This window comes from Phascolarctos cinereus, unplaced genomic scaffold, assembly GCF_003287225.1.
Source record: "Phascolarctos cinereus isolate Bilbo 61053 unplaced genomic scaffold, phaCin_HiC Scaffold_726;HRSCAF=1367, whole genome shotgun sequence".
NCBI lineage: Eukaryota > Metazoa > Chordata > Mammalia > Diprotodontia > Phascolarctidae > Phascolarctos > Phascolarctos cinereus.
In genome coordinates, this window is record NW_027556098.1 from 420,477,339 (window position 1) to 420,502,361 (window position 25,023).

Here is a 25,023-nt window from a genome sequence, read left to right on the forward strand (position 1 = left end):
GTCTTGTCCATTAAGTCCTGATCTTATCTGGATCTACATGTACAAATAATATCACATGGAATCTCAGTTTTTCCAAAGGCCATTTGCTGCTAGCACTTCCTACGCCCAGGTAGTTTACTGCCAAAGATTTAAAGTGACAGTCTTGTATTTTCAGCTTTTTCTTAGGGTCCATGAGGATTTTATATTCCTCACATGAAGACTAAAATATATCCCTGCTAATGGTCCTTCAAGGACAAACTTTTGGCATGCTATTCTCAAATAATTCCATGTTGCAAATACATTACTATAGTTTCTGGATCATAAAGAATGACCACATAACACTTTTCGTGTCCTTATCTCAATGAGATCAAACCTCCCTGAAACTCCTTTTTCCAAAATCTAAACCCTTGACTTTCAAACCTTCCATTCATACTCAGTGCAAACAGACTCCAGCTTTTTTTTTTTTTTTTACTTTCCACCCATTCTCCTCTCATTGTGAATTTTCTTCCCCAGTATCCAAAGAGGAAGTTTGGAAGTTTGGATGCTCTGGCTCCCACGGTGGGGACAATGGGCTGCAGGGCAGATAGGGTTGAGCTGCGCTGGTGGTTCTTCATGGGGGTTCCCTGCTCATGATCTGGGCATGTCACATCTCAGTTTCTTTCAAACTCTCTTATAATGTCCTTCCCTTGTACAGTAAAACAAAACAAATTAAAACAAAAAGACATAACCACACCGGGCTCCCTTTGGTTTTCTGAATCTCCCTTCCCTGTCCATAATCTCTTCTCCTCTGTCTTCCTGCATAGCACCCCTTCATGGGGGCTGCCAAATCTTCCTTAATCTTATCTTCCTTCTCTGATTATGTCCTACAAAAGTGGTTCTTAAGGTTGCCATGGTGTTTGCTTTGGAAAATATGGATTGTGTGGCCACTGTAATGAGGGTCAGTCTTAGTTTGAAAGTTCTGCCCAACAGTACCTCTGACCCCACTGTCTCTCTAGGCTCTTGATCTTCAAGTCTGTTTTTTTCAGAGGTCTCATATTCATCTGGCCAAATGTGCTTCTCACAATTGTCTAAGTACTGAGTCCCGTCTCCGCTGAGATTTACTACTTAAATTTTGGGCATTCCTGGTTGTACTGGCCACTTTCCTTTGTCCCAAGCTTTAGTGGGTTGTCTAAGCAGGAATCAGCAGGAGGCTGACTCTATCCCAATCCCAGAATGATACTGGTATCCCTGGACTGTTCTGTCCCTTGGTGACCTAGTGTTGGGCAAAACCAGCTACTCTCCACTGCCCTTTTCTCCATGCACACAGCTTTCACTTTTTTATGCACGAGCAAGAGAGAATCAATTTTGGGTTTGGGACCTGTTTCTCCTTATCTTTCCTGAGTTCCTTTGACCACTTCATGGCTGACTGACAGTCCAGTCCTCTAGGACAGTCCACTCCCACCTGAGATCAGACAAAAGTCTGAATGCTGGCTGCAGAGTGAGAGTGGTTCCTTTGTAGTTGGTTGCCAGGATTTAAGTTGAAAGAAATCTTTGTTTGGGCCTTACTGTCAATAAGGCAAACCCAGGAAAAGAAAGGTCAACAGGATTTTATTGGCATACCAAGACAACAAGCAGTTGACTGCTGCTTTTATAGACTGAAATAAACAATTTCCATGTAAGGTCAAAAATGTGTTGATTGGTACATGAGATCACGAAGAGGTGGGATTAAAACAGTCCCCACCCCATTATGGATCATAGGGAGATTAGGGATTAATGCAAATGCTCAAGGGTATTTCTGGAAGTCATTTCCTGCAGGCTGGCTGCCCATGTACCTGAAGTCTAAGCAAGGTTTTAAGCATGGGGTCAGTCAGACTAACTACACAAATGACTGACTGCAGAGCTGCATTTATTGGTAGGACATATTTCTTTAAAGTCTGAATGCTACTGTATATAGAAATAAATGGATCCTTCAGAGTTGTCTAGCTAAGTCATTCACAATTGGTCATCTTAAAATATTGCTATTACTGTGTACAATGTTCTGGTTCTGCTCATTTCACTTTGCATCAGTTCACATAAATCTTTTGAGGTTTTTCTGAGAGCATCCTGCTCATGATTTCTTATGGCACAATAGTATTCCATTACATTCATATACCACAACTTGTTCAGCCATTCCCCAGTTGATGGGCATCCCCTCAATTTCCAGTTCTTTGTACCATAAAAGAGCTGCTATCAATATTTTTGTACATATAAGTTCTTTTTTTTTTATCTCTTTTGGAATACATACCTAGCAGTGGTATTGCTGATATACTGCATGTTTGTTAACAAACATTTGTTTTATTTAGGTTTGGTTACCTGGGATGGCAGAAAACTCACCCTTGTTGTTTTAAAGTGCTGATGTTTGTGTTTATGCTATATAATGACAGGTTTTGGACCTGCCTCAGCTGATCTTTGCAATGGACTGCAAAGAGTTTCAGCCTAAGGGAGGAATGTAACTGGAGCTCCAAAGCCCATTGGTGTTGGACATTCTCCTAGTTGGTGGGGATAAATGCCCAGCCCTGTGTGAGAGGATAGCCAGAGTTGGGAAGAACCAGAGAGAGGAAAGATCTTCAGTTTTCTTCCAGTCACTTCAGGTGCTTCAAGAGAGAAGATGGACAAGGCCAACTCCATTTCAGGTTGTTGAAGGAAAAGACTCTGGGAAGACCTGAGAGGAGCTGGCACTCTCCCTCATGTCCCTTTCCCCAGCTTGCTACCCTAGAGACTTTGAGGCATTTTGCCTTGGGTTAGATCCAGCAACTTCTCTCTTGGTAGAGCTGAGCTATGCTGCTGCCAATGAGAGAGCTCCTTCACTCATTATTGTCTGGTGTATATTCTATGTACACTTTCTCTGATTCCAGCTTTGCTATGATGTGGATAAATGAATTTCTTTGCTAATTATTTTGTATGTTTGTTGTGATAATGATGTTTGGTGGTAAGGGAGTCAAGTCTTAGATATAGAGCCTAGGGTTTTCTTTTCCCTCTTTTTAATGAAACAGTGATCAGAAGTTAGCATTAACCTGAAAACACATCCTTAGGCTAATATTTAAGGGAACAGATAGATACACTTTTAGCCTATTACCTCTCTCTCTGAGAAGAGCAGAATGGTGATCTCTGGCCTATTTCCTTCTTCCTCTCCTGGCAGAATGACCCTTGGAGAAGGGTTGGGGAAGAAGAGGCTGGCCACCTCCAATGACACTCCCATGCCACATGTGTAGGTCAGCCTTACCACCCTTGTATATATCCCCGTCTCTCCTCTGATACTGCCACTATTTTCATGTAGGGCCTCATTATTTTGTGCCTGGATTATTGCCATCACTGTTGGGGGGTGGTCTGCTTGCCTCAAGTCTCTCCTCATTTCAGTCCATCCTCCACTCAGCTTTCAAAGTGATCTTCCTAAGCCCCAGGTCTGCCTATGTCACCCCTAAATTCATCAGTTAGGGGATTCCTGCCCTTGTCTGGTTACTGCTCTAGTAACTTCAAAGTAGAAATCCTTCCTGAGCTGATTCGAAAGAGGAGAGTAGGACATTGTTTTGGAAGTGATAGTTAACAAAAGACTGACTAATCTTTCAGATTAGTCTAAAGATTTCAGACTAGAATAATTTTAGAATGCTTTCTTAATATTTATGAAAGTGGTGGGGTGGGGGGATAGGGGAGACAGGCATGCTCTGTCTACTTCCAAGTATGTAAAGGGAAGGACAGTGCTGGGGCCTCATGAGGTAGAACGGGAGAGCAGGAGGAGTTCAGAACCTCGAGGTGCCTTTAGCACCCTGTGGTGGTGGTCCTTCTCCGGAAACTGGTGTGAGAGGGGAGAGGCATTGCATTAGGGTGGCCATCAATGCAAATACTATGTAGCAAAAGAGACAGACTAGACAGTTCCTCTGACTTCAAACCTGGGGTTCTCGCCACTTCCTCACCCTCACTGGTAAATGCTGAGATAAATCCGTGTTTCTTTTGTTATTCTTTTTGTGTTATTCTTAACTCGGATACCAGCATGAAAGGGCTTGTCCTTGTCTCTGTCTTCTATGTCTCCGTCTGTCCCTCTTTGTGCCCCTCTCTCTTTCCCACTCTGCGTTTCATTCATTCACCAAAAAAAGCATTTATGACGTGCCTGCCAGGTTGGGTCCTGCGGAGATGAAGGCAAAACCCAAACTGGTGCTTTTGTTCTGAAGGAGCTGACATTCTTACACTTTTCACTCTCCCTGTGAACTCCTTTCTGTTCATCATAGCATCTTCCCAAACCATCATCTCTGCTCTGACTTCCCTTTCTTCCATTCACAGTCTCCGTACCATAGATAACAGATTCAACATGAACCTTTATTTTCCTCTCAGATGTCTTGTTCTACCCCTGCTCCTACCTTGTAAAAGCCCAGCCCTCGATTATTCCCACCATCTGTCTCCTATTCCTACTCCCATGCAGCTGAATGGAGTTGAAAGAAGTCATAAAGCTGTGAGGTCTATACATTTTGTTATCTGCTGTTAAGTGAGCTCTCACTGAAGCAAGGCAAACCTTTTATTGCCCTCTAATCAGTTCTCTATTACATCCCCCTCAGAGGCAGTCCCAAACATTCTCTTCTTTTCTTTCCCCAAGCCTCCTCTATCACCAGTTATTTCAGTAGGTATACTTTGTTGAGAAATTAGGGGCATTTGGCCATGAGTTTCCTTCTTGCCCTTCTACTAATCTCAAAACTCCTTGTCATCAGAAGCTTCTTGAGAGTGTGGATTGTTTATTTTTTACCTTGTATCCTAAGTACCTAGCACAGTGCCTGCCCCAAACCTGGCATTAGTAAATGTTTGTTGATTGACTGATTGACCATCTGCACCCTCTCCTCCTTTACTCTGGTCTCTTATGAAGAAGGGTCCCTTTTTCTCACATGCCATCACTTCTCGTCTCCTCTAGCTAAGTTTCCTCCAAATCACCTCCTTACTTCTCTACTCTTCATTCTGTCCCTACCTGCTGGTTTCATTCCTGTTACCTACAAGCAAACCCAATGCTCCTACTTTTTAAAAAAAGATCCCTCACTGCACCTTGTCATTCCTTCAAGTTATTTAATTCTCTTCAGTGTTAGCATGAGATGTGAGAGAACATACAGAAAGTGAGGGAAGTTTTAGAGAGGGTAGCTGGATCTACAGGGTCATCAGAGGAGAACAAGATATAATAGATGGTCAATAGATGGAAGGAGTATGAGAGGAAGAGGTCTAAGGATGAAGGGAAGATTGCTATGGAATTGGAATATCAGAGGACACAGAAGAAAGGATGGATAGGGTTTTCTTCAGACATGGTTGGGGTTGAGTTGAAGAGGATGAGGACAAGAAAACATGAAGAGTAAGCAGGGGATAGTTTTTTACTAAATGGTAGCTGACTAATTATTTTAAGGGATAGGGAGAAAAACAGGAAAAACCATAGTGGTAATAATGGGTAGCAGATGGTAAGAGGAGCTCACAGTCCTCAAAGATTGTTGCAGAGAGAGCTGGTACAGGCCTGAGTCTGTTCCTTCACCCAGGAGGCTGGTGAAGGGAGTGAGGCATTGGGGCTGGACAGTGATCTCTGTGGTCAACAGAGATGGGTGGTCAGGGCTGAGTGTGGGTCTACATTCAGCCTGTGGATTTGGATACATTCCAGTCTGTAGAATGTTTCCAATTTCTGTTTACTGTTTTGCCTGGATAAATACATTTACTAACTGTTAACTGTGATGTCATTTGTGTGACCAGCATTTGGTGGGAAGGAATTAAGCTGGTTAGTGTAAGCTAAGGGCTACTCCATCCTCCAAGAGCAAACAAGGAAATAGCTTTCCTTCTGAATGCAGACTTTTGCCTCTAGACAAGAGATATTTAAGGGAAGAGTAAATGGATACAATACTAGCCAAATGTCTCCTCTCAGAGACCAAAGATAAGGATACTTGGTGTTCTTGGTGGCACTTCGGGGCCCTGTGTATCCATTCAGGTATGGCTATTGGCTCTTCTCCTCTCCTAATAAGTGGGCCTATGATCATATCTCCCCAGGCCTCCACCAAAACATGCTAGACAAGTTATATGGACATACATATCTTATGTGAGAGATCATAATACCTGGAGACTCTGGGTTGAGCCTCCCCCCCCATTTAAAATGGGGTCCTTTATCCTCAATCCAAGGCATAGTTGCTGTATTTCTATACACAGTATCTTCCTCATTAAAAGGGTTACTTTTTGAGCTCAGACTATCTGGTTATTACTGGCACAGTCTCTTTGTTTTAGTCTTTTTAACTAATTGCTCGTTGTTACTCAGCTCTTGCTCCTCAGGGAATCCAACCAACTAATTCATACATCAATGAGCATTTAGTAGTACCTACTATGAGCCAGGCACTTCACTGAGGTATGCTCTGGGGATACAAATGCAATTTCTGCTCTCCAAATGTTGTTGAAGAAAGTTTTAGTAAGGACGATCCCAGAGACACCGTCTCTTCTGTCCCAGATTTCTTTAGTAGAGACTCTCAAGGCAGGGAAAAAAGGTTAGCCATAAAACATACAGAAAATGATGGTCCACACTACCTATGAGGTTAGACATGGACACAGAAAAGTCAGTAGGTCACAAAAGCACCAGATGATTTGACGTATGACCAGGCTTTGCAGGAGAAGTGGTCACTCACTTGGCTTGATATTGTTCTGGTCAATGAACAATAGGCAATGTTTCTTTGGTCTGCATTAGAACTATCTGGCCAGGAGATACCCTGTGAAATTGGTGGAGAGTTAGTTTGAGCAGTTAAAAAAAATTTAAGCTGCAGTTAAGATTTGACTTTAGCTAACAGAGGAATAATAAAAATGATCTCATTCCACTGAGGGGAAAAACAAAGAAACAAGCAAAACGAATTCAAGGAGATTGGAAGCTCTGTTTACCAACATTCTTGGTGGAATATTCTGATGGTCTAGGAGGTGCTTCTCAGCAGTCTCAGTGTAACAGAACATGACTGCTATCCTACTGGGAAAGGAAGATATTCTTATTTGCCCATCCCTGGACACCCCAGTTCACTAGAGGCATCCTTATTGTGCTCATTTGTAGGGTTGTTGGTCTCATTGGGTCTCTGGAGACACAGTGTAGGGGACAGAGACACACCCTCCAGGTAGACACTGATTGCAGAGGGACAGTCACTGTAGGTACAAAATGGCTTCAAGAAGTCTCAGGCTTCCTCCAAAAGAGGGGTAGTGGTAAAAGAGGTACCCAGTGTACAATATGAGCTGAGTACAGGATGGTAGTTTATTCCTACACAGAAAGAAATGCTAATCAAGGGAGAATCACAGCACATAAGTGCAGAATTAATTGGAATCACAAGATTCAGTAGCAACATATAACTCCAATTATAATCAGTAAGAAGGCTAATGCTTAAATCTCACTCATACACGAAACAGCTTGTTAATTAATTCTTTATCATTTCACCTGTCCAGTACTGCCCTGTACCATCCAAATACACTGATGGTAAAAGCATGCTGTCCAAATGGGCAAATTGGGTCAACCTCTATTCCAGTGGCCATTCTTTGTGATTCAGAAGCATCCTTTGTTTCCAGGTGGCTCCTCACTGGCATCTGGGACCTCCACACCTTTTGGAACTCATGAGATCTCCATTAGTCCTGGACCAGATCACTCTGGAGTTCTTGCCTAATGCAGAAACCAACCAACCAGAAAAGGCAGGGGCAACCATGTGCTCATGGCTACGTGGAGGCCAGGTGGAAGACAGAGCATTCACTTCACCCCCCTCCCCCACTTGAGCAGCAGTGAGGTTAGTCATAAAGATTTACATCAGGTAAACAAGCCCTTGACAACTTTTAAAAAAATCTTTTTATAATAAAATCTTGTGATCACTTGCCTATGTAACAGAAATAGAAGACTGGCCAGATGGAAGGACGGTTCTCAGAAACAGGGTGGGGCTTTGCCAAGTAGATATTTTCCTATAATTCTCATAATTCAGAGTGCTGTTAGTTGCAAACTCTTGGACCAATACTGAATCAGGACCAGCACTTTTTTCTACTAGGGGTCACAGAGAGCCTAGGCTATGGGAGAGGTAAGAACTTAAGCTCAGAGCTTGTGAGTAGGTGGTGCAGTAGACAAAGTGCCAGGATTAGAGTCAGGAAGACCTGAGTTCAAATCTGACCTCAAATACTTCCTAGCTGGCTGACCCTGGGCAAGCCATTTAAGCTCTATTTATTTCAGTTTCCTCTTCCATAAAATAGGGATAATATAGCACCTACCTTCCAGGGTTGTTGTGAGGATCAAAATGAGATAATACGTGTAAAGTGCTTAGCACAGTGCCTGGCATACAGTAAGTGCTATATCAATGTTAGCTATTATTATTATTATTACTATTATCAATTCCTACTTAGCTTCCTCTGGTGAGCTGGTGGATGGCTGGTGGCTTGAGTGTAGACTCACCCAGTAGGCAAATTATCTTATATTTCCTTACTGGTGAATTATTGATAAGTTGAGAGCCTGATTTTTTTTTTGGTAGGTTGCAGAAAGCAGAAGATGAGCTCATGTAGGCTACCAATGTTACCTTTGAGGCCCACCAAGGATAGACACACACAACCTGACTGCTGCCACAAGAGAAATGAAATTACTGGGTACCTGCTGTAATGGAAAAGATCCTAACACCTGGGTTAATATTGGGACAGGGTCTGCCCTCAGAAAGCAGAGGCTAAATAGGGAGAGGCCTCTTCCTCCTGGGGTCCCCCGGGTTCAGGCTGAGCTCACCTCAGGGAGGCATAGAGGCTGGGCTCCACTGGTCCAGAAGGAGGAGGGTCCTTGGCCCCAGCCTTGAGGCTGTTGGGGTTCAGTTGGGCATAGGTCACTTCCTGAGGGTCTTCCCTTTTGGGAACCTGGCAGGAGGAGATGGAGGGATGGAGTGGGACATGGGACAAGAGGCCTGAGGAGAGGAAAGGACCCTGAACCCTCCCAGCTGTGTGGGGCCTTGGGGAAGCCTCTTTTCCCTGTTCCCTCCAGAAGGAGAGATGTGTAAGTGACTCACAGCCGTGTCTTCTTGTCTGGCCTCCTCTGTCTGTCTGTCGTCATTCACAGCAGCATCTGGAGGCAAGAGGAGAAGGCATGAGGGGCCAGGACCCTGGCTCTGCCCGGGACCAGGCTCTTCCCTCTGGCACCCCCAGGACCCCAGCCCCTGCACCTCACTCACACAGAGTCTCCTCCACGGGGGTCCCAGCTGAGTCAGAGCTGAGGAAGAAGAAGACATAGAAGAGGGGGAAGGTCCAAAAATGTGAGTGGTATCACTGGGGAGGTGCTCAGGGGGAATCAGGGTATATCTAGGGACCCTACCTTCTCAGGGACTCCTTGATTTCTGCCTTTTTGCCCCTGGTCTCTGCAAGGAGAGTCAGAATCAGACTCCAGGGGGGTTCAGCCAGTGTCCTATCAGGCCTTTGGCCAAGGCCACCCCCAGCCCCAAGAACTCACTGAGTCTAGCTTGATGTTGGCTGCAGCGTCGAAGGAGGAAGAAGAGAAGGAAGAGGAAAAGCAGGATGATGAGGGCTAAGATGCCCATCAGGATGCTTGCTATGAGCCTGGGGAGACCTTGGTGTGAAGACCAAGGCATAGTGGATAGTGTTAACACCATTATGGTACTTGGGGGGTATCCTCCCCATTGTGAATTGGGGTGGGAGAATTCAGCCCCCAGTTGGAAGGAGGAGATATGAGCTCTGTTTAGATTCCCTCTCTCTGGATGGCCCCCAGAGTTGGGGGACAAGGCAGAGGAGGTGCTCAAGGGGACATGATGGGTAATTAATGGGACTCCAGGATTTGGGGGGGCAGGGAGGAGGGAGAAATCAACCCTCAATTAACATCCATCTCAGGGCCTCCCACTACTGGCTGGTATGGGAATCATAGTTACTCACCAAACAGCAGGTTAGAAAGCTTTGGAGAGGAGGTTCCTGGGGAATGAGGAAGGAAGCAGGGTTAGGGGAGCAGGGCCAGCACAGAGACTGCCTAGGCTGGTAGTCCCGAGACCTGGGTTCCACTGACTGGGTGACTAGTCTGGACCCCTTTCTGGACCTCACTTTCTCATCTGTGAAACTAAAGGGGTGGAGGGGCTGGAATCCATGATCTTTAAGGGTCTATTGGGCTGACATGGATGTGGTCTGATTCCTACAAGTCCTTATTCATTTATACATTCTCTTTCCAATTTTTTCTTCTATAGCTCTCATTTCTTTTCCAATTGTTTTCCTCTAGTACTCTGATTTAATTTGGAAAGATATTTTAAACTGTTTTTAAAAATTCTAGCTTCATTTCTTCCAGAAATTCTAGTTGTTCAAGATGGGTTTTTCTCTGTGGTTTTCCTCATAAGATGTTTTGGAGTCATTCTATTTTTTCTAGGTTTCTGCCTTGAGTGTCCCCATCACCATAATACTTTTTTATGGTGGGATCCTTTTAATTTGTTTGTCCATTCTTCCAGCCCATTTCTTGACTTCAGATTGCATGTTAGAGCTAGGCTCTGCAAACTACTGGAGGGAAGGTTCAGGCTGGTCCTAATGCTGCTTTCTTGCAATATTGAATGTTGAATGATTTCAAGACCTTGGACACAGCTAGATGCTGGGGGGCTGCCAGCTTTCAGTACTCCACCCTCCTTACCTGCTAACATGATTTTCCCCAAAGTTTAGGTCAGACCTTCTCCTCTTTTACTCATTAAACCCTTGTGGCTCCCTATTTTCTTTAGGATCACATTTAAACTCCTCTGTTTGGCACTTAAAGCTCTTTATAGCCATTCTCTCAACCCTCTGTAAAATCTGGTCAAATTGACCTTATTGCTGCTTCTCACGTAGGACCCTTCATCTCCTGCCCACATACTTTGGCAAAGGCTGCTCTGATGTCTGGAATGTCCTCCTTCTCCACCTCTACCTCTCAGAGTCTTTAGTTTCCTAGAAGTGGTCCAAGGGTCAATTTCTTAATAAGGACTAACACCCTCTTCTCCCAGCTAATAGTCATCCCCCCTTCTAATTCCCTTGTCTTTTATTATGTATATATTTTACATATTTGAGAGGCAATATGGAATGGTGGGAGAGGGCTGGTCTCAGAGTCAGGTAGATCTGGGTCCAAGTCCTGACTCCAACTCTACCTGGCTGTGCGATCCTGGGCAAGTTACTTAATACACTCAGTGCTTCTGGCAGCTCTCTATGGACTAGAAGTTGTAGAGAAATTGAAAACCTGCACTGGTAAAGGGTATTTCCCCATCTGGGAGCTCTTTATAGCAATAGAATCATAGGTTCAATGCTCCTCCTCCTTCCTCCTGGGTCTCACCCAAACACCTTCTCCCTAACTCTTAGAGGATTGGCTCTCCTTCTCTCTCCCCATGTCTCTTTCCTGGGATCCTTCCTTCTGCCCCTTTGGGCTCCCTTGGGACAGGGTTCTGTCTCTGGGACAGGGAGGGGCACTGAAAATGGCTGAAGCCTTCCCCCCTCTCCCCATTCCCAGACACCCAGCTTGGGCTGCAGTTACTTACGACTTGTGGGGTCTGGTTCCCTGGGAACTGGGAGGCTGTGCTCTTCAGGAGTGTCTGGGAATGAGATGATAGGGCAGGTAGCCTAACTTATCCTGTCATCCCCCTCCCCATCCAGGCTGTCCCTACTGAGTCTTCTTGTAAGCCCCCCCTTTTCTGGTCCCACTGGATACCCTGTCTTCTCCTGGGGGAGCAAGAGGGAAAGCAGGGCAGGGGAGGTGTCTTCCACCCACCCTGAGGCTGTTAGACACTGTCCTCTCTCCCTACCCTCTTCCTTGTCCCTTGCCCAGGATACTGCTAGGAGTCCTAGGGCACAATATCCTAGCTCCCCAGGGCTGAGCACAGAGCTGCCAGTCTGTGGCAGAGGACAGCTAGGCACCATTGGGAAAGGGGCTAGGCTGGGGATGTCTCACCTGTGACCCTGAGGACCAGGGGATTGCTGGGAGCTGACCACACATAAGGGAAGTCACTATGGAAAGTGTGACATCGGTAAGTGCCCCCATGAGCAGCTGTCACAGCCTGGATGGAGAAGCTGGCCAGAGTCTTCCACTCATAATGAGGGGTCATGTTGTCTGCTTGGTCTTTAGACATCATGAAGCCATCCAGGCCATATAAAGATTGACAGTGGAAGGTCACAGTCTGCCCTGGGGCCACCACAGAGCTGGGCATGACAGAGAGGATGGGTTTGTCATATTGGCCTAGGGGACAAGGAGACCCTGGTGTTACAGGGGAGCACCCCTTCTCTGTGCCTAGGTCAGAGCTCAAAGGGATAGTTGTGCCATGTGAGGGTCCATCCCTCTCCCCCCAGCTCTGGAATGATGGCCATAGAATGAGACCCCTAATGGCTGCCCATGCTAGGTTATGAGTTGAGAATCCCATCTCTACTGTGGCCCTAGATAAGGAAGGGTGTGTGTGTGTGTGTGTGTGTGTGTGTGTGTGTGTGTGTGTGTGTGTAGACCTGGGGAGGGAATAATTTAGTGGGGACTGAGCCCTGGCTGAAGGGTGGGGGCTAGGGCTGGGGTCTCTGCCTCACCTGTCACAATCAGCATCAGAGGGTCACTGGACTCTGTCCAGCCAGATGAGGTCCAGTAGTGACAGCGGTAAAGACCAGCAGCTTCTACTCTCATTTTCCCCAGAAAGAATGAAGCTTTATTCCCATTAGGGTAGGACAACATAAACCAAAAGGTTCCCACTTTCTCCAGCTTGTAACCTACAGCCCCAGAAGGGCCCTGACACCAGACAGTCACAAGTTGCCCCTCAGGCATCAGATGGTCTGGCTTTGCCCAGAGGGAGGGTTTGGGGAGTAGATCTGGAAGGAAGTTAGAGCCTGGAGTTCCAGAGGGTTCCAATGCCTCCTGCCCCCAGGCCCCTCCCAGAGTCACTCCAGTAGGTTAGCCCAGACCCTCCAGTCTGTCCTCCCTTGGGGGGACAGGTGAGTAGAGAGAGAGAGAGAGAGAAAGACAGACAGACAGACAGAAAGAGAGACAGAGAGAGAGAGAGAGAGAGAGACAGAAACAGAGACAGAGACAGACAGAGAGATAGAGACATGGAGACACAGATACAGACAAAAAGAGAGAATGGGAGGGGGTTGGTTGGGGGGAGAGAACTCACGGTCCTGTGCCTTGATCCTCCCACTGAGACACAGTCCTGTCAGAGAGGGTCCCATCAGCCCTGCCCAGAATCCTCAGCTTCCCTACCAAAGCTCTGGGTGGGGGATGGGAAGTGGGGGGAGGCATGCTGCTGGACATCAGGGCACCTGGGTTGGGGTTCTAGCCTTGGGTGAACTCAGGGGAGTCATTTCTTCACTCTGGGCTTCTTTCTTTCATTGTCAAATGAGGGAGAGAAGAGAAGGCTGCTCTTGCCCTTGACAGCCCTGTATCAGGAACCTGAAATTCTCCCTGCCCAGACTCACCGAGGTACAGCAGGGCAGGGAGCCAGGGAGACATGGTGGTCCCGGGGCTGGACTGAAGGCTGGTGGCCCAGACTGGGGATGGAACAAGCCCAGCCATGAGTTTCCTATCACTGACCCTTCCTGGCTCCTCCCTCTCTCATTAGAGGAGTAACTACTTCCTCTTTACAATTTACAAGTCAGTTGAGGGAGGGACTAACTGTCCTAGAGGACTGTGTGGGTCCCATTAGAACCCAAGCATTCTGGGGCATCAGGAAAACCCAGTGGAGATAAGGGTCTGCCCCACGTCACTGTGTGTCCTTGGACTGGTCCATGTCCCCATCTCTGCCCCAATTTCCCCTCTGTGCAGTGGGTGGGCATTGACTTCAGAGAGCTCTAAGAACCCTCTTTCTTCTTGGTTACTCAGATTCTGAAGCTGGTCACCAAACCAGAGGCCACCAGCTTCAAGGCGATCTGCAACCTGGCCAGCTCTGGACTCACTGCATGGACGGATCTCTTTATCTCTATCCCTGGTCCTGCTTTTGCTCTGTCCTTCATTATGCCTCATTGAGTCTTCCCCTCTGTCCTGTCTGTTGGACACCTTGGGTTAGATGTCCTGGATCTCGAACTCGACACGTCCCAAGCTGAACCCATCTTTCCTCTCCTGCTCCACTTCTAAACTTTACTCTTTCTGCTGAGGGTACCACAATCGTCCCAGACCCCCAGGCTCCCAGCCTAGCAGTCATCCTCCACCCCACTAGCTCTCAGTCTCCATTGTCTTTTGACAAGTCTCATTTCTACCTTTAAAGCATCTCTCTAAGAGCCCCTTCTCTCGTCTGACCCTGCTCTCATGCTGGTGCAGACCCTCATCTCCTCGCACTCAGAGCACTCCAATAGCTGCTGCTGAGTCTCCCTGGCTCAAGTCTCTCCCCAATCCAGTCCATCCTCCACTCAGCTTTCAATGTGATTTTCCTAAAGCCCAGATCTGACCTTGTCATCATCCCTGCTACTCAATAACTCCATTGGCTTCCTAGTACCTTGGAGATCAAATATAAAACCCTGTCTGCTGTTCAAACATGTCCTGTCTTGGGGCAGCTGGGTGGTGCAGTGGATAGAGCACTGACCCTGAAGTCAGGAGGACCTGAGTTCAAATCCAGTCTCAGACCAAACACTTGACATTTACTAGCTGTGTGACCCTGGGCAAGTCATTTAACCCTAATTGCCAGAAAAAAAAGGAAACACGTCCTGTCTTCTTGACCTTTATGCCTTCCCACCACCTATACTCTTAAACCCTTCCTGTTCCTCCAACAAGACACTCCTGTTTCTCAGGCTTTTTCTTTGATCTCCTCATCTCTTCCTCTGGGCTTCTCTGGCTTCCTCCAAGTCCCAGCTAAAACCCCTCCTTCTACAAGAAGCCTTTACCCATCCCCCTTGATGCTAGTTCCCTCTTCTCCCAATTAGTTCCAACTCCTCCTAAATAATAATGAATATTGATAATTAATATCAAGTATAATTTTTTTTTTGTATTTGCTTGTTTTACCTAGTTATTTGCAAGTTGTTTTCTCCATTAGACTATGTGCTCCTTGAAGGCATGGACTGTCTTTCAGCTTCCTAAGTTCCTAGCATAGTGCCTGGTATATGGTAGGCACTTAATAAAATGTTTATGGACTGTCTCTTGTTTCTCTGTTTCTTTTTGTGTTTTTAAAAAAATCTCTGCACTCCTCTATCTTTTTATTAAAAATGACAGCAGAATTGGGATCAACAGATATATATTAAGCCCATACTATGTGTAAAGTACTGTACTAAGTACTGGGGATCTAAAGAAAAGGAAAAAGAAAGTCCTTACCCTTAAGGAGCTCACAACTAGAGGAGAGAAGGCAGTAAGGGTACTTTATCCTTGGTGGGAAATAATGAGGTGAATGCCCTGATGATGGAGGTGGGAGGAGTTCTCTGATGTATCCCACTTCCCCCTTCTACCATTGGGGGAGTTCCCAGGGGTAGAAGAAGCTGAAGAGATGTGAGTCAGAGTTGATTTCTTCCAGTGGAATGATGCATTCCTAGAGATCTTGAAATCCAGAAGGTCAGGCAGGTGGGAAAAAATGACCTGGTAGGAGTGATTGTGTATTTGTGAGTGTGTGTTTTGTGTGTATATATGTGTGGAGGTGGGAGGGAAGGGGGAGACATGAATGAAGGAGTCTCTTGTCCAGGTACATGAAACTTCATTTGAGACTTTCAAAGCACTCTCCACCTCACCCCCAACTTTGCTGGTTTAACTCCTGCCCACCAGTTGAGTACTAAAAATACCTGGGTTAAGTATCAGTGCCAGGGAGCGGGGGCTGCCCCAGGAGGAAGCCTGGAAGGCAGGAAGACTGTCCAGCTGATCATTTTTCTTCCTTTTCCCCTCTCCCTTTATTTTTAAGTTTCACTTTTTGTTTGTTTTAAGCTTGACAAACACCGACCATCCTCTCAGTCACTCAAGGTCACTCAGGTCACATCCTCATTGTCCATCCTCTCAGTCACTCCAGGTTCCAATCTTGACTTTTCATCTCCTTTAGATCCACATAAACAGTGAGTTGGAAAATCTTATTGTCTCTATGATGATTGACAGCATCCTTCTCATTCAGCCTTTCTCTCCATGCACATGGCTACCACTCTGCTACAGGCCCTCATCCCCTCACCCCTGGACTACTGCAGTAGCAGCTGGAGGGAGGAGTCTGTCTGCCTCCAGTCTCTCCCCACTCCAGTCAATCCTCCATTCAACCACTAAAGGGATTTCCCTAAAGCACAAGTCTGACCATATGGTTATATGGTCATATGACCATATTACTTCCCTCTTCAATAAACTCTGGTGACTGCCTGTGATCTTTAGGATCAAATTGAACTTTCTGTTTGACACCTGAACCCTTCACAACCTGACCTAACCTACCCTTCCAGCACTACTTCCCTTTCTATACTCAGCAGAAGATTGGTTGAAGGACCCGGGGATGTTTAGTCTGGGAGAGAACAGGCTCAAAGCTGTCTTCAAGGATTCAAAGGGCTACGTCCCTCAAGAATGTCATACGTGTCACTGTGATGTGGATGTAGCATATGGTGCCCTAAGGGTTAAAAAGAATATTAAGGCTTGCTTCTCCAGTGCTTTGTGAAGACCCTCCTGAGGGAGGTTGGGGATCATTCTGTACCTCTCCTAAAGTCCTTTCCCCCTTATTTTGAAATACCGTAAAACTTCTCCTTAACCTGTACCAAAAGAATTCCTTTTGGTCTTCCTCATCCTATGTCATAAAATCCTTACTTGTCCTGTCCTTAAATATTTAACCCCCATAAAAGACCCTAAAATTACATCATCATTCTGAAACCTCTATATAAGCCTAACTCCCCCAAATATTGGGGTTTTAATTAGCTTTCTTGTTAAGGAGGCCGGAGTGTGCTTTCATGTAATAGAGCTCCCAATGGTTAAAAGAGAAGTGAATTCTTTCACACTCAAACTGCTCTCCCAAATCTGACCTCAACAATTGGGAGGGTGGATTTTATGACCTTGGGAATATATGTCAGCATGGATTGGGAAGAATTCCAATCCATTCTGAAAGCATAATAGCAAGTAGGATCTCATTATATGGACATCCTGAAAATCCATACCCTTTGTACAGAACATTGCAGGAAGATACAAAGAAAAAAAAAACATTTCCCCACTATGGATTCCTCAAATACTACAGAATACAAGCTACAAGTCCTGGATGAACTCCTGTGTAGAATTCCTCAGGACTACCTCTCCAACTTGTCTTTGAAAGTTGGACACACAGCAATTACCTTAAGTTCACGGTATTCCTAAAACTCTAGCTCATGAGCCCCTACCAACAGGCTTACTTTTCAGTAGTCAACCAGAAGATACAGTTAGCTTAAAGTAAAGGCAATCATTGAAATAACATGCTAAGAAAAATTGTTGATGGGGTAGGAGGAAGAGAGAGAAATTTCCTCCTCTCTTACTGCATTCTTCAGAAGGCACCAAAGAAAAGTCAAAGACTGAATTCTTCCTCCAAAGCTATCTTTCTTCTTGCCTCAACTCCACAGCAGGATTGCTTCAAGGTTGGTGTTTTCATTTTTAAATTCACCTGGCTATCCCCATCCTGGGGTAAGTCCATTGTCTCTGTCAAATCTCAATTTTCTTTCCAGACCTTTTCATTCGCAAATTGTCCATTCAATTTCACCTCTTTCACTGGTGTAAATTCGCCACTAACTTTTTGCAAGCCCTAGAATCTCAGTAATTTCAGCAAGTCAGTTGAAGGACTCCTTTGATAAATGATTCCACTGATCAATACCATTGCTTTACTTATGTATGTACACACTGTCTCCTAATTAGACATGTTAGAATGTAAGAATGTAAGCTCTTTGAGGGCAAAGGCTGTAATCACTTTGGCTTTTGTGTATAATACTGCACTTTTGATATGTGGACCTTTTACTTTCTGAAGTAGACAGAAAAAGAATATTTGTGTGTGAAACATTGGTAAAATCAACAGGAAAGGAAACGGCGCATCAGATAAAAGTGCTTGTGGAGAGACACACACTATGTTGAAGATAAATGCAATGCGTTAGGTTCAAGCAGATAATTTATTACTGTTTTGAAAAAATCTGAAAGTTTATAGGTAGGAAATACCAGGTTTAGGGGCTAACTAGGGGCCATGGTGTAATACAGAACATTATTTTGCCATTTAGGTAGTAGGGCCCTTTAAGCCATGGAAAGCAAAAGTTGGTGCTTAATCTTGCCCCAGACCTCTTTCCTCCTAAATCTAAACAATAGTGAAACGTACTCTTGCATAGCTCAGCATAGCCCATACCTCCAACGCAAATGGATAAGAAAGCTTGCAATATAATTGCTTTAGATAATTATGTTTATACCAGAGACCAGGACACCTGGTCTGGTTTGTGTGATCTCTGATCTGTAATAATGGGGTGCTTGGGTGCTTGTGCTTGTACTTGTGCCCCAATTTCTCCCTAGTCTCAGAAACACTGTCTCCAACAACCACTCCCCAGCTCAAGGACACTGTGCCTAGCAGTTATTCATGCATGGGCCTCAGCCCCTGGTATCTCTCCCTGGTACAGCTACACAGAGCTGGGCTGCTGAGGCCCCAGCCCTCAGATCATGTCTCTGGAAGCCTCCCAATTCCTCAGTAAGTTCCTGTGTTGTGAGAAAGCTTTCCCTTGTTGCAGAGCATTCTCTCGTCAAGACAGAGGGAGAGGGGTGTCCTTGACCAGCCCAAGAACTCTTCCTCTTGCGAGACTTTCAAAGATCCATCCCCCTCCCTGTCCTGTACACTCCCTGTACTTTCCCATCCATAGCCCCAAAGACACCTGCATCTTTGGATTACCTCATCAGTGTTCCTCGCATTTCTTTCCCATGCTCTTTTCTATATAAACCCTAGCTCGACCCCTGATAGGGGCTGCTTGATTTGGATGTGAATATCCCTGGCAGCCGCGCGCTAATAAAGTCCACAATTTAAAATTAGCTTGGGTCGTCAACTCGCTCATTTCTCAGTATAACAATGGGACATGTATATAAAGACTCCAGGTCACACATGATGTTGTGGAAGATGTGATCGGGGATGTTGCTTCTGCATATCACTCAGTCAGAGGGTGGATGCCTGTGTGACAACATTGGAGTCAGTTTAAATTGGGAGGGAATGTGAGAAATAGCTAGTTTTTATTTCCACAAAAATCCAGTCTAGGGGCTAGGGGGAAGTTGAACACAGGAAGCCATAAAGTAGAATTGGTAAGTGAATAGACTAACCATTGAAAACCGGTTCTGAGGTTAGGTACAGATGAACATATCCACATCCCAAGCAAAAGGGGTGCGGGCATACCCCAAAAAGGGCAAAAGGAAATATGGACAGGGGTCACTGAATTGTGAGGAGTGCGACATGTAAACAGGGGCAGAAAGTCAGGTGGGGAAATCAGGCGCTTCAGATAGGCTGCAACTTCTATAGTACCCAGCCAACGGGGAAAAAGGGGAAGGGAATTTGAATCAGGAATAGGGAATAAAAAGCTGTGTATCTGTCAATACATATGCTCTCACATGTATGCTCTCATATGTGGGATGCCTGGACTTCCCAGGCTGTTAATAAAATGTCTTCCTGGTTCAACAATGGCTTCGAGGAATTCATGGTAAAGCTAATACTGTGAAGATGGATTTTTGAGTTTCTTACCGTGAGGTAGAGACGCATTATTAAGCACAAGGAGGTCCTGCTTTAAGACAGGAAAGTTGGTCAGAAGCCAAACCCAAGAGCAGCCAGAAGACACCAGAGACAGAAGTCAGAGAAGGCAATAAGAACGTGTGCTTATAGAAGCCGAAATAGAGAAAGAGAAAACAGCAGCCGAGAGTGGCTTAGAGACTGGCTTTTTGGCTGCTTTGCGGGAAGCTGTGCTGCTCCAAAGACAGCCACCAAGCCCTTCATCTCCTGGCTGCTTTGGCTTCCTTCAGGTTGCATCTAAAACCTCACCTTCTGGGAGAAGCCTTTCCTGGCCCTTCATAATGCTGACGCCTTCTCTCTGAGGTTACCTTGTACACGTCTTGTTCGCCTCTTGTCTCTCCCATGACACTGTGAATGTTTGAAGTGTAATGCCTGTTTCTGCCCTTTTTTTTTTTTTGCCACAGTGTCTGGCATTTAGTAAGCGCTTAATATGCTTATTGACCGACTTGCTTTTGTTGAGAATTGGTTGATAGGAGAAAGGCTATATTGCTCTTTGTCCCCAACTACAGCTTGAGAAAGGGGAAACCTTGTAGAATTGCCTCTATTGCCATTTACTAATGTCTACGGCTTAAGAGAGGGGGAACAGAACGGGGAAAAGCTTTTCAGGCTTGTCAGTTGTTTTGCTGTGCTGATTAGAGAGGTGCTGTTTTGGACTGCTGGATGAAGAAAGCAGAAGGCTGTTGTGTGAAGAGCTGGATGGACTTACCAGCCCTTCTGGGTTTCCTTTCTTTGATCAGGCAATCTTGCGAGATCTGATGGGGCTGGAAGTCTGCTCTGGCCATGGTGGCATCTCTTGGTGTAATAGCAGCAGCAGCAGCAGCGCTGGTGATCCACCACCAGAACATCATTGGCTTATGGAAGAGGAAGCATTGGCTTTGGAGGGAGATCCATGGAAAGAAGACTCTGTGAGCATCCTGATGGCAGATTGGAGGCAGGAGTTGGCTAAGCCAAGGTGGAATATTAAATGTCTAATTAGCATCCTTTGAAACAACTTTTTTTTTGGGGGGTGGGGTGGGGTGGGATTACTATTTAACTAATTAATTTTAATTTGTTGAATGAATACAACCAACAGTTCTCAAACCTGTCAGTGAATTAGCCAGGTGTCTACCCCAAGCATATGAAGACTTCCCTTAATGGAATGGGTGGGTGAAAATTGATTTGTTCCAATGGCCATGAAGGCAGCTGAAGCAAGCACTGTTCAGTACTTGGGGTTTGGTCAGACATCAAAGACACCAAGGTCATCCACATCCTGAGCCATCAATCAGTCATCCGGACTTTTGTCTTACCACTGGACTTCAATGACTCAAGAAGAGAGAACAAGGCTGACAACTTTTGCAATTCTGCCTCACTTAAACCCACTTTATGAGTAAGTAAAGACGTCACCTGGTGATGTCACTGGTGTTCTCTGAAAATGAAGAACAGACAACAATTTTCTCTTCCTCCCACTTCCTGTCTCACATTTAGGGAACCCTCACCCCAGTTCTTGTAACAAATATTCATACTTATGCAACAGCAATTCCTACACTGGTCATGCCCCCAAACTTTATATATCATTGTCTATCTTGAATCTACCTCCTCTCTGTCAGAGACCATTGGTCCTTTGCAAACTGTCATTATATTTTTTACCATAGGTCCTTTGCAAACTACCATTACATTTTTTACCATTGGTCCTTTGGAATCAGGTTGGTCATTGCATTGATTAAAGTTCTGAAGTCTCTCTAAGTCATGTGTCTTTACAAAGTTGTTGTTATTGCATAAATTGTTCTCCTGATTCTGCTCCCCTCACTCTGCATTAGGTCATGCGTCACAAGGTTTCAATGATGCTGACCCCTGTCATCCCTTAGCTCAATAGTACGTGATTTGTTTGAGTATTCCACAATTGACAGTATTCAGGTTTTTGCCACCACAAAAAGCATTGTTGGAAATATGTTTGTATAAAGCTTGTTAACCTCTTGAAATCCCTTTGAGGATGTAGGCATAGCCATAGTATTGTTGGCTCTGAGGATACTCAGTTTAGTAAATTTGGGGGCATAGATCCAATGGTTTCCAAAATGGAATAACCTATACACAGATCCTGAAAGAATTCCTTACTGTTTCTGTTTACCTTCAGTCCTTCCAATATTTGGCATTTTTTTGGTCAACTTTGCTAATGTTATAGGTGTCCGTTGGAACCTTAAAGTTACTTTAATTTGCATTTCTCTGATCATTAGTGATTGGGAGCATTTCTTAAAAAACTGTCTGTTCATATCCCTTGATCTTTTATTAATTGGGGGATGACTCTTATTCTTATAAATTTAAGTTTGTTACTTATATATCTTGGAAATGAGGCCTTTCTCAGAGAAGCTATTAAAAAAATTTACTTTTTTTCCCCTCTAAATTTTCATTGGTTTTGTTTGTAAAAAAAAACCTTAATTGTATATAATAAAAATTGTCCATTTTACCTCCTGTGAATCTCTCTCTTTCTTGTTTGGTCATAAACTCTTCTTCCATCCAGAGATCTGACATATAATTTCCACTATGCTCCTCTAATTTGTTTATGACACCACCCTTTGTGTCCAAGTCACATATCCATTTGGAACTTCTCTTGCTGTGTGGTATGAGACCTACTCTCTACCAAACTGCTTTATAGTTTTCTCAGAAATTTCTGCTGAATATGAATTATTACTCTAACAGCTGGGGTCTTTGGGTTATCAAATGCTATGCTACACATGGCTTTCTTTTTGTATATTCCACTGACTGAATTATTTATTAGTTAACGTGTATGGGGATAGTCCAGAGACTAGGAATGCGACTTATAACTCCATAGAAAAATGTAAACTACCTATAGTAAATTTAAACAGCAAAAGAAGCTACAACTATCCTATGGGAACACTTGCACATGACCCTAGACCATCCCTGGCATCAGGCCCTCTTTGTTCTGTTCCCATATAATACCTGACCTGGCCTGGGGCTGGTGTAGGAATCCATCACACCATTCTGTCCTCCTGTTGCCAAGGACTGGGTCTTATAAGCAAACTCCCCCAACAACCCAATTAACCTAATAAACCTCCATATATTTACTACCAAGCTGGCATGGGCCCCTCTTCCTTAGATATCAGTATTCTCCTGGAGGGTCTGCATCCCTACAATTGGCATATCAGGGCAAAACAGATCACCCCCCCTTACATTTGGCCTTACAATTGGCAGAGTTGGCAGAATAATCTGCCCCCACACAAATTTCGTGTCCTTACAACTGGTGTCATGAACAGGATACCAAGGAAAAGGGCTTGGGGACAGAGACTGGGACTTGTCACCCACATCCCTAGAGGGAGGGGTGGTCTGAATGCTAGATGTCTGTTCGGGGCCCAGGAAATAGACTTCCACCAGAGAAGTCCCCGAATTGGTCACCTGTGTGTGAAGTGTTGGCTGGTTAGCCAGAGGTAATTCTGGGTGCATGAGATCTGGGATGCCTGGACAAATGCTGATTGGCTTGCGCAGCATGGTGAAAGAATTGAGAGTGCCTCACTTTACTAGGGAGAGTAGACCATGGGCTGCCCTTGTGGGCTGGCCACTGCCTGTAGTCTGGGTAGGGCTGCTGAAGCCTGGTTAGAAGCTGAGAGGAAGGTGAGGTGGAGGGGAGGAACTCCAACAAAAATGACAAGTTAAAAACCCCTGCCTCATATTTTGCTCTCCTGGGAAGGAGCAAACTGATTGTAAAAAGCTAAGAATAGGGTGCAAAGGTAGGGGACCCCTGGGAAGACAGCGATTGATACAAGGGGGATTTGGAGGATAGGAATAGGGATAGGGGAAAGGAAAACTGGGGGGTCTCTTTCTCTCTCCCTCCCTCCCTGATTGCAGCAGCATCAGAGGGGTAGACGGGGGGGGGATATTCAGTGAAGTGAAGATTATCTGAAATATGATTGATAAGAGGATAGAAGAAAGCAAGAAAAGAGACAGATCAGAATATGAAACAAACAACAGAAGTGCAGTTTTAAAGGGGGACTTTAAATAGAGTCCCCTGGAGGAATATGTACAAAGAAGGAAAAGAGAAAAAGCTTAAGCATGGAGGAATGAGAGGAGCATGGGCAGAAAAAAAGTCATAATCTGTTTGCATGGACAGTATGAACAGAGGATTGGAGAGCAAACAGTTTGGAAAGTTTTGAAAGAAAAAGTTGACTGCCATTTTTTAACTCCAGCAGCAGTAAAGGACCTGCATTTGCATGATAATTGAGGCTGGTTTGAGGACTGTGTCAGGTGAAAGTTTCTCGGTGAAGGGGAAAAAAAAAGAAAGGGAGGTTTACACTTTAGAATAGATCTGACACTTAACCCTTTCCTGGCTTAAGAAAAGAGAGGTTTGTGCGATTAGATAATTGAGTTTGATTGGAACATCTAGTTAGATACTTAGGGCATCTCACAAACAGAAGTTAAGTACTGATCAACTTAAAAATAACTTTTGAAATTTGAGTGTGTCTTGAAATTGGAAATTTGGCTGCAAATTATATGAGACTCCTACCCATTTTTGTAATAGATTATGTTCAATCTGAATTTTAAGAATTGTCTTGTTTCCTCCCTACAGAAAGAGAAACATTTAAGGGAATGAGAGGGGCAAGCCAAGCCCTCCTGAGAACTCTCAGATGGATGAGCTGCAATAGCTTGGGGGAAAAAAAAATCCTGCCAGTCAGATCCACTATTGAGTGATGAGGCTTGGTAAGGACTGGAAAAACTAAGAAAAAAAAAAACCAAAAGGAAATGGATAATTACTGTGTGAGAAAAGGGACAAAGAAAAGACCTTGTAGACTCCCCTTATTTTGTAAACCTGCCAGGTTTCATGAAACCATCCATTTGGGCAGTCATCAGCCCTGGGAAAAGAGCTTGTTATGGATTATGGAATTTCTAAATAAGGAATGGGCTTTCTGAGAATTTACAAGTTTGTTTATAATATACAAATGATTTCTAATGATTGATCTTTATACCAAAGTGAGTCTAAGCTCAAGAAGAAGAAGAAAAGAAAAACTAAGTGAAGGATGTAAAGTGAAATCTCTTATGTGTGGGTGAGTCCTGGTAAACTTTTATTGCTTAATGCAACTCTATGGAGTAAAAATAATTATTACCTGGCCCTAAGCTATAATTAGTGAAATTTACCATTTGAAGTAAAAGCTCCTGGGACTGCAACTGATATTGTTTTGAGTTTTGAATTCAGGTATGGATCATTAAGTCAGTAATCCACCATTTGAGAAATATGCCACCAGTTATTCAGAAGGACTGTGATCTGGAACTGTCACAGGTGAAGGTCTGCATAGGGGGAAAATTTGGGAGGGCAACCTTGGTGTAGCCTAAGGTAGAATCCTCCTGACTCAGTTTCCCCATTGTATTACTTCCTTTTGAACGGAAATGCTTCCCACCTGGTTATTCCACAGTCTGGTTATGAAGTGGAATTGTTACTGTGTGATCAGCTGTCCAC

The 25,023-nt window shown here is 44.7% G+C and overlaps 1 protein-coding gene and 1 long non-coding RNA gene across 2 annotated transcripts in view; one reads left to right on the forward strand and one right to left on the reverse strand.

The window, feature by feature from the left end:
• Nucleotides 1-1,549: 1,549 nt before the first annotated feature.
• The window catches only part of LOC110219855 (leukocyte immunoglobulin-like receptor subfamily A member 6), a 46,718-nt gene continuing 23,244 nt past the window's right edge, over nt 1,550-25,023 (reverse strand). The window contains exons 11-22 of the mRNA XM_078146269.1: nt 13,369-13,501; nt 13,068-13,103; nt 12,490-12,765; nt 11,870-12,154; nt 11,460-11,513; nt 9,859-9,894; nt 9,422-9,538; nt 9,287-9,329; nt 9,147-9,184; nt 8,985-9,040; nt 8,711-8,835; nt 1,550-6,698 (exon numbers count right to left, since the gene is read on the reverse strand). Coding sequence (XP_078002395.1) covers nt 6,638-6,698; nt 8,711-8,835; nt 8,985-9,040; nt 9,147-9,184; nt 9,287-9,329; nt 9,422-9,538; nt 9,859-9,894; nt 11,460-11,513; nt 11,870-12,154; nt 12,490-12,765; nt 13,068-13,103; nt 13,369-13,501 — 1,260 coding nt within the window. The 3' untranslated portion in view covers nt 1,550-6,637. The remainder of the gene's footprint in view (nt 6,699-8,710; nt 8,836-8,984; nt 9,041-9,146; nt 9,185-9,286; nt 9,330-9,421; nt 9,539-9,858; nt 9,895-11,459; nt 11,514-11,869; nt 12,155-12,489; nt 12,766-13,067; nt 13,104-13,368; nt 13,502-25,023) is intronic.
• Nucleotides 15,347-21,947, forward strand: LOC144454290 (uncharacterized). Its single transcript, XR_013482664.1, has 3 exons — nt 15,347-15,433; nt 20,321-20,535; nt 20,656-21,947. It is a non-coding gene; the product is annotated as an uncharacterized LOC144454290 (long non-coding RNA).